The sequence below is a fragment of the Condylura cristata genome, unplaced genomic scaffold, assembly GCF_000260355.1.
Source record: "Condylura cristata isolate star-nosed mole 26May11 unplaced genomic scaffold, ConCri1.0 scaffold00008, whole genome shotgun sequence".
Taxonomy (NCBI): Eukaryota; Metazoa; Chordata; class Mammalia; order Eulipotyphla; family Talpidae; genus Condylura; species Condylura cristata.
The window spans coordinates 6,097,513-6,105,715 of record NW_004567109.1 but is presented as its reverse complement, the minus strand read 5'-3'; the positions used below and the strand labels follow the sequence as shown (position 1 = coordinate 6,105,715).

The 8,203-nt window shown below is 57.8% G+C and overlaps 1 protein-coding gene across 1 annotated transcript in view; it reads left to right on the top strand.

Moving 5' to 3' along the window:
- Positions 1–7,014, top strand: part of ARHGEF19 (Rho guanine nucleotide exchange factor (GEF) 19) — a 9,583-nt gene extending 2,569 nt beyond the window's left edge. The window contains exons 6-15 of the mRNA XM_004679348.2: positions 30–318; positions 421–573; positions 839–968; positions 1,091–1,165; positions 1,296–1,385; positions 1,506–1,666; positions 3,466–3,624; positions 3,858–3,937; positions 5,760–5,864; positions 6,263–7,014. Of these exons, the coding sequence (XP_004679405.1) occupies positions 30–318; positions 421–573; positions 839–968; positions 1,091–1,165; positions 1,296–1,385; positions 1,506–1,666; positions 3,466–3,624; positions 3,858–3,937; positions 5,760–5,864; positions 6,263–6,420 (1,400 nt within the window). The 3' untranslated portion in view covers positions 6,421–7,014. The remainder of the gene's footprint in view (positions 1–29; positions 319–420; positions 574–838; positions 969–1,090; positions 1,166–1,295; positions 1,386–1,505; positions 1,667–3,465; positions 3,625–3,857; positions 3,938–5,759; positions 5,865–6,262) is intronic.
- The last annotated feature ends 1,189 nt before the right edge of the window (positions 7,015–8,203 follow it).

Here is an 8,203-nt window from a genome sequence, read left to right as displayed (position 1 = left end):
GCGCTGCGGGTGGGGGGGGACCAAGGGAGGGGGCGAAACGGTGCCGAGGCGTCTGAGGAGGTTCCGGAGGGTGGCGGGTGCGCAAGACAGTGTCACGGGGCGGCTGGTCCAGCCCTTTCGAGTCCCCTCCCCGTGCCCACCGTCTGTCCTCCCTCAGGCCAAGTTTGAGCTCATCACGTCGGAGGCTTCGTACATCCACAGCCTGTCGGTGGCTGTGGGCCACTTCTTAGGCTCGGCTGAGCTGAGCGAGTGTCTGGGGGCACAGGACAAGCAGTGGCTGTTCTCCAAACTGCCCGAGGTCAAGTGCACCAGTGAGAGGTGAGCGCTTGGTCTGTCTTGGAGGAGGCAGAGGGCTCCAAGTGGTCTCTCCGGAGCCCACCGCTCCCCCACCGCTCCCCGACTTGCTGACCCCTCCTTCAGGTTCCTGCAGGACCTGGAGCAGCGGCTGGAGGCAGATGTCCTGCGCTTCAGTGTGTGCGACGTCGTGCTGTACCACTGCCCGGCCTTCCGCAGAGTCTACCTGCCCTACGTCACCAACCAGGCGTACCAGGAGCGCACCTACCAGCGGCTGCTGTACGGCTGGGCTCTGAAAGGGACTGGGGTGCGGGGAGTCCCAGGCAGGAGTAGGTCAGGGTTTGGGGGGGGCGCGGGTAGGGAGAAGAGGGATCCTGGAAAGGTCTGTGTGACCAAGATAAGGTAGACCCAACCCAGGGGAGCGGAAAGGTGTGCTGAGAAGCGGGAAGGCACTTGGGAAGCCAGTGGGTGGCAGGGGTCCTGGGCTGAGGGTTCACAGGACATGTGCCCACCCATGAGGCGAGGCATGTCCCCACTTTTCCAGCCTGGAAAACCCGAAGTTTCCCAACATTCTGGCTCGCCTGGAGGAGTCTCCTGTGTGCCAGCGTTTGCCCCTCACCTCCTTCCTCATCCTGCCATTTCAGAGGATCACCCGCCTCAAGATGCTGGTGGAGGTAGCTAGTGGGCACCAGGCCATGCTGCGGCTGGGTCCTCTGTGGCCCCTGCGGGCCGTCATGGGTGGGCAGGGTCAGGTGGAGGTCACAGCTGGCCTCATGGCGCCAACCCCACCCTCCAGAATATCCTGAAGCGGACAGCACAGGGCTCTGAAGATGAAGACATGGCCACCAAGGCCTTCAATGCCCTCAAGGAGGTGAGCTTGGTGGGCAGGAGCCTCCCTGGGCCCTCACATGTCTCTACGAGAACCCAACTTTCTGAGAGCGGGGTTCTGAGGCTGGGCTCTGGGAGCCTGGCCGCAGGTGACCTGCCCATGGCCTCCGCAGCTGGTGCAAGAGTGCAATGCCAGTGTGCAGTCTATGAAGAGGACAGAGGAGCTCATCCACCTGAGCAAGAAGATCCACTTTGAGGGCAAGGTGCATGTCGGGGGACCGGGCACAGAAGGGCGGCTCGGACTGCTCACACCCTTCACCCCCTGTCCCGTGCTCTCGCCTGCTGCCCCTGGGCCCGACCTGTCCCCCTCTTTCTTCCTCCAGATCTTCCCGCTGATTTCCCAGGCCCGCTGGCTGGTTCGGCATGGGGAGCTGGCGGAACTGGCGCCTCTGCCCGCGGCTCCCCCTGCCAAGCTGAAGCTGTCCAGCAAGGCTGTCTATCTGCACCTCTTCAATGACTGCTTGCTGCTCTCACGGCGGAAGGAGTGAGTGGGGAGGGTGTGTGCTGGGGGTGGGGGCTCCCTTCATGCCCACCAAAGGGCTCAGTCAGGCCTCTTTGGGCCCAGGAGCTCTACAGTCCATGGCAAGGCTGCACCCCCAGCGCGCCCTGAGCCTTAGGAGGCTCCACAGGAAAGCACAGATGGAGCAAGGCCATCTTCTGGACTTGAGAATCAAGGGCTGGACTGTGTGCGGACTTGAGGCTGCTCTGAACTTAAGCCAATTAGAGCAGAGATTAAGAGCATGACCCGGGAGCCCTAGCTGTGCCCAAGGCATAATGGTAACTGTCAACACCTATGTTCCATGCATGGGTGACTCCCTTGAATCCTCTCAGCACCCCCGTGGGAAGTAAGACCCTGTGTTATTCTCAAGGTCATGGGGCACAGAGGAGGTCAGGTCTGTCTGCTGCCAGGTCCCACGCTCTTAATCATACCACGATCCTGCCTCCCGCCTCTGAAATAGACACTACCGTGTCGGGAGATTCAGATGGAGGATAGTACATGAAAAGAGGTTAGCACAGTGCCTGGCACATGGTGAACCTTCAGTATTAACTGTGCTTATTAGAAGTTTGGGATGAAGAAGACTTGTTGCACGCGGTAAGCCTTAGGCTGGATGGGATGACGGACTGTCATCTCGTGCTATGGGAAGAGTTCATTCCTGGTTGACTGACTCATTTTATAAGGTGTCATTGGACCCCTGTTCTATGCCAGGCCGTCTGATGAATGGGGGACACAGAGATGGAGAGACTGGTTCTCTGTTCATACCAGTGAAAATACACCCTAACAACCACCTCTTCAGGGCTTTGCAGAGGGCTATACTGACGTGATATCATTCTCTGTTGCTGCATGCTTCACAATAAACTGCACAGAGGAAGGGGCATTTGAGCTGGGTTTTGAAGGACACATAGGAGTTTTCCAGGTAGAGGAGGAGTTTTGAGGGGGCATAGCAAAGGCACAGTAGGCCTGCTGCCTGGTTTGGCAGTGTGTTTGAGGAATGTCAATTTCTAATGTGGCTGAGGAAGGTCAGGAGAAGGAAGTTGGAGTGTTGAAAGTGATGATAGAGCGAGCAAGCATGGGAAAGTAAGCAGAGGAGAAACATTTAACTCCTGGCCAATTAGGAGGGCGGACTGGCAGAGGAGGGACCAGAAGTGCTGGCAACTATGTGGGTGCAAGCCGGTGAGCCAGAGTGGCAGGGGCTTGCGGATAAGTGGATCCCGGGACATCAACAAGGTCGACAGATAAGACATATCTGCTGGTGGGCGTGGGGTGAGTGAGAGGAAAGGGATGAGAATGACGAGAATGACTGGGTTTCCTCTTGGGCAACCTGGTGGGATGTTTCATAGAATAGGGCCAGTGAAGGGATCTGTTTGCAGTGGGCGACACGGGGTTCTCTTTAGAGAGGCCTCTACCACCCGCCCACCCTTCCCATGAGTACTGACTGAACCCGCACTGTGAGCCAGGCAGGGGCAGCCACCGGCTTATAGCAGCCAGCGAGAAGCAGAGCTCGGCCTTCCTGGATGCCGGCAGGGTCAGAAGCCAAAAGACCCACAGGTTTCGTCAGGGGGCCGCCTGGATTCAGGGACCGGTCTCCACGGCCCACCCCTTCCCGCCAGGGAGCTGGGGAATGGCTGGCGTGCCTGACTCCTTCCGAGTCAGGTGGGCTGCCGGGAGCTCCCTTGGGGAGGGTCAAGAGCCCAGAGGACCCTTAGCCTCCCTTCTAATTGGAATCACCTGGGGGTGGGGGGCTGGGTGCTGGCAGGGGCTGACCGCCCTCCTCTGGCCTGCAGGCTGGGGAAGTTTGCTGTCTTTGTCTACGCCAAGATGGCCGAGCTGCAGGTAAAAGACCTGAGCCTGAAGCTGCAGGGCATCCCTGGCCACGTGTTCCTCCTTCAGCTCCTCCACGGGCAACATGCAAAGCACCAGTTCCTGCTGAGGGCCCGGACGGAGTGAGTAGCCTGGGGATGGGGTGAGGAGCTCCCCAACCCCCAGGCAGGCACGAAGCTGCGGAAAGGCGGCACAGGGGCAGAGCTGGCAGCCAGGAGGCTCAGGGTCTGCTCGCAGCTGGGCGGGGCACCGAATGGGAGACACGACTGGGCTTCTGGGTCTGGGCATCACCCCAGCGCCCAGGTCCCGGGGGAATGCACTCAGCTTGTGGTGACAACTCTCTCCGCCTCCCTAGAAGTGAGAAGCAGCGATGGATCTCAGCCATGTGCCCCTCCAGCCCCCAGGAGGACAAGGAGGTCATCAGCGAGGGGGAAGGTAGCAGGCTGCCCCCAGCCCCGCCCAGCCCACGTCCCTTGGGCTTGAGCCCTCTGTCTCGTCTCCTTCCCTCCGGTCCTGAGCGCATCAGCGAGAGCCAGGGGGCGGGGGCAGGATTCATCTGGGGCTGTTTCAGGGGAAGAGTGGTGGGATGGGCAGAGGGGGCAGCAGTGACCACTCCTCCCCCAGATCTGGGGGAGAATTCGAGGCTCTGAGTGTGGGAGCCGGCCACAGGCAGCACCCTCACATGACAAAGCCTTTTGGAGCCTCCTGTTTCACGCCACAGCCCATTTGCCAGTTAGAACACAGAGACGCGCAGGTGGAGAGCTTTATCTAGGGTTACCCACCAGAAAGTGGCTGAGTGGGGCTGTAGTAATTGCAAAGAGGACAGGAACCAGGTGGCCGGGGGCCATGGGGTGGCAGGGTGAGTGGGCGGCCTTGTTGACAGGCTGGTTGCCAGGGCACAGCCCAGCCATGGCAGACCTTGATCTAGTGGGCACTGGGTAGCTTGAGCAGGGGAGTGAGCGCTGAGCTGAGGAAGTGGAAGGAAGCAGAGTCCTTCCCACCCGGACCTGCCATGTGCTGGGCCTGTGCGAGGGGTCTTGTAGGTGCATTTATTTTATTTAACCCTCTTGACAGCTGCACGTGGCAGATTCATGTGTCATAGCCGAGAAAACGGAGGATCAGAAACATGAAGTAGCTTGGCCAAGGTCACACAACCAGTAGGGAGCAGAACGAGGATTCAAGCCAGGTCTGGTCTCAAAGACCATGTTTTCCTGACACCGCCAGCCCACCTGTACTATTTTTCTTTTATTTTTTTAAAGATTTATTTATTTATGCATGCAAGAACTGAGGTACAAGAGAGGATTCACCAGAGACAGTAGGAAGCAGAACAGGCAGATTGACAAAGACACGCTGAGGGGAGCAGCGGGCGAGACAGGAGAGGTGTCATAGCCGAGAAAACGGAGGATCATGCTGCACCATGTGGGTCAGCTCCGTGGCTGGGGATCGAACTCGTGCTGAGATGGCTGCGGCTATCTTCATAGTGCTGCACTTAACCCGTTGCGCCACCAGGGAGGGCCCCCACCATGTACTGATAGAAAATGCAGTGGACCCGGACTGGAGGACATCCTCTAACTTGAACCAGGAGTCCTGTTTGGGCTGGGGGCGTGAGTTTCACACTCCAAAGAGGTTCCTGAAGGATGAGGAAAGGTAGCCATGGAAAGAACTGGGGAAGAGCTCTCTTGGAAGAAGGAACAGCCGTGCAAAGGCCCTGGGGCAGGAGGGAGCTTGAGTTTTTGAGCAATGGTGAGGCGACCAGTGAGGCTGAACTTCATAAGCAAGGAGGAGAGGGGGGGAGGAGGTAAGCTGGGGACAGTGCTGCCTTATCTAGGGCTCTGTGGGCTCCGGGGGCTTTAGATTTTATTCAGGACCGGTGGGGAGCCCTCAAGGCTTTTGGGGTGGGGGAGTTTATACGACCTGACTCCCCATTGAGGATGGACTGGAGGTGGCCGTAGTCTAGCGTCAGAGAGCATATGGAGGGGGCATTACTTTTCTGTGGAGCTTGGGGGCAGCTGGACATTGGCCTGGAGGTGGCCAGGGACAGAGTGTTGAATTGAGCTAGGGAGGCGAGAGCCCTGGGCACAGAAGCAGGAAGCAGAGCCAGGGAGGGGTTCACATCGGTGTTTGAGGTAAGAGAGGAGGGACAGGGGGCGGGCAGAGTAGCAGTGGCCACGCTTCCACCCCTTACTTCTCGCACTGCCCCCCATGCCACCCCTGTCCCGTCCTGCCCTGGGGACCCGCTTACCCTCGGGGCTGTCAGATCGCCCCCAGGTTCAGTGTGTCCGGACATACAAGGCCCTGCAGCCAGATGAGCTGACTCTGGAGAAGACAGACATCCTGGCCGTGAGGACCCAGACCAGTGACGGTGAGAGGAGCCTCTGGGGCAGCCTCCCGGACAGACCGGGCTTGAGTGGGCAGGAGGGAGCCGGTTCCTGAGACATAACAGGGAAGGGTGTGCAAGGGCTGATGCGTACAGCATGCAGGAGTCAGGTTAGCCCAGAGGAGGAACTTCTCTGCAGTAAAGCTGTGGGCGCAAGAATGGATGGTGGGGGACACTGGAAATACCCTAGTCAGAAGATGTCAGCAAAAGCAGGTCAGAAGTTCACCTGCAAGACTGCTCCAGGCAGCGTCCTTCCGGAGCCGGGAGATTCTGAGATGATGTCACCTCCACCCACGGGCTTGCAGCAAGCCCTGGTGTCCCTCCCAGCCCTGGCCCTGGGGTCCCTTTGATGCCACTCACACCGCCTCTGGCCTGTGTCCTAGGCTGGCTGGAGGGGGTCCGTCTGGCAGATGGTGAGAAGGGGTGGGTGCCCCAGGCCTACGTGGAAGAGATCAGCAGCCTCAGCGCCCGCCTCCGGAACCTCCGGGAGAACAAGCGGCTCACAAGTGCCACCAGCAAACTGGGAGAGCCCCCCGCTTGACGGGCACGAGGGTCTGGGACCGCAGCTCCATGCCCGACTCCTGGACAGGTCTGGAGGAGGCCTGCAGCATCTCTGGGCTGCAGCCGCGGCAGCTGAGACTTGTGTTCTGTGGCCCTGCCATCGAGAGTCCACGGAGATGTGCTCGAAAAGGTCTCCCCTGTCCTCACATCTCGTGTCCACTCTTAGGACTGAAGGTAGTGTCTTCTCTGGCGTGGGGTCACAGCAGGTGGCCTCTGTTTCTGCCAAGGACAGGCGTCCTCTCCCTTTCACGTGGACTCCTAGTCCTCCGAGCAGGGGTCCGGCCGGGGAGGCCCTGCTGTGGGTGGGTGTCGGCACCTAACCTACGGGGTCTTCTGGCCAGAGCGTGCGTGGGTCCTGGCTGCTGTGACTCATCTGTAAATAAACTCTGGTGACGCCTTGCTTGGAGGGTGTGGCCACCTGGAGCCGCTCCATGCCCACCCCACCCGTTTCCCCTGCTGGGGATCAGGAGGGTCTCTGGGTTTGCTCTCTGTGGCCTTTACCTCACAAACAGCAGAGGGTGACAGAGGCTGTGTATGGGCTAGGTTGGTTCTGGCTACAACGTACAAAATATCAGATTCAAATAGGCTTATATTAAAGAGAATTTATTAGTCCTGTGCTTGTTTCCTATAGCTTCTGTAACAAATTTCCACAGGGACTTAAAACAACAGCAATTTATTCTCTCTCAGTTCTAGAAGCCAGAAGTTGGAAATCAGTACCACTGGGCCTAGACCCAAGTGTTGCAGGGCTGAGCTCGGTGCAGGAGTGGAGAGTCTCCGGGGGGGCTACTCTGGCCCCTCCCAGCTCTGGCAGCCCCCAATACTCCTTGGCTAGCGGCTGCCTCTCTCCAGTCTCTGCCTCTGCAGTCCACCTTCTCCATGTGTCTGTAGCAAATCTCTGCCGCCCTCTCTCAGAACTACCTGAGGCTACATTTGTAATCTCCCCATCATATAATCCTTAAATTACATCATTTATTATATAGCATATCACTTACTATATGTGATTTATTTTTAAAGATTCATTTTATTTACTTATGCATACAAGAGCTGGCGTGTAGGCCAGAGAGGTGGGGGAGTGAGGGGATTCACCAGAGACAGAGTTGGGAGCAGAACAGGTGGATCCCTTGAAATACACTGCTGAGGGGAGCAGCGGGTAAGACAGGAGAGGTCTGCTGCGCCCTGTGGGTCACCTCCCTCGCTGGGGATCGAACTGAGGCTGTAGTGGCTGCCGATAGCTTCATAGTGCTGGGTCTTAATCCCTGTGCCACCAGGGAGGCCTATATATGATTTATTATATCATATCAATATATCATCCACAGCTCCCCTTTTGTCACATACAGTAGTAATCACAGGTCCTAGCTATTTGGGGACCATCTGCAAAGAGTGTACAGATTCCGTCTCTCCCTCTCCCCTGTCTGCACAGTTGAACATTTGCAAACCTAAGAAACCAACATCAGGACCTGACAATTTGCTCGACACGTCCCTTGCCACCTCTGCTCGGCCAATTTCTCAGTCATCCCTTAATTTCCGTGACCTTGAGAACGCGGGATTCCGGTGGATGTTTGTTACGCTGTCCCTCCATTTGGGCTGATCTAATGTTTTCCTCAGAAATATCAGCTGGGTCTGGGGGGGTGAAAACCAGAGGGGATGTGACCTGCTTGTCCCCTGGCTCAGTCTCCACGTGACTTGTTAGACTTGATCTGGGGGAAGCTGTCATCTGCCAGCCTCTCCATTGTGAAGTCACGTTTTCCTTCCTATGTTGGAAA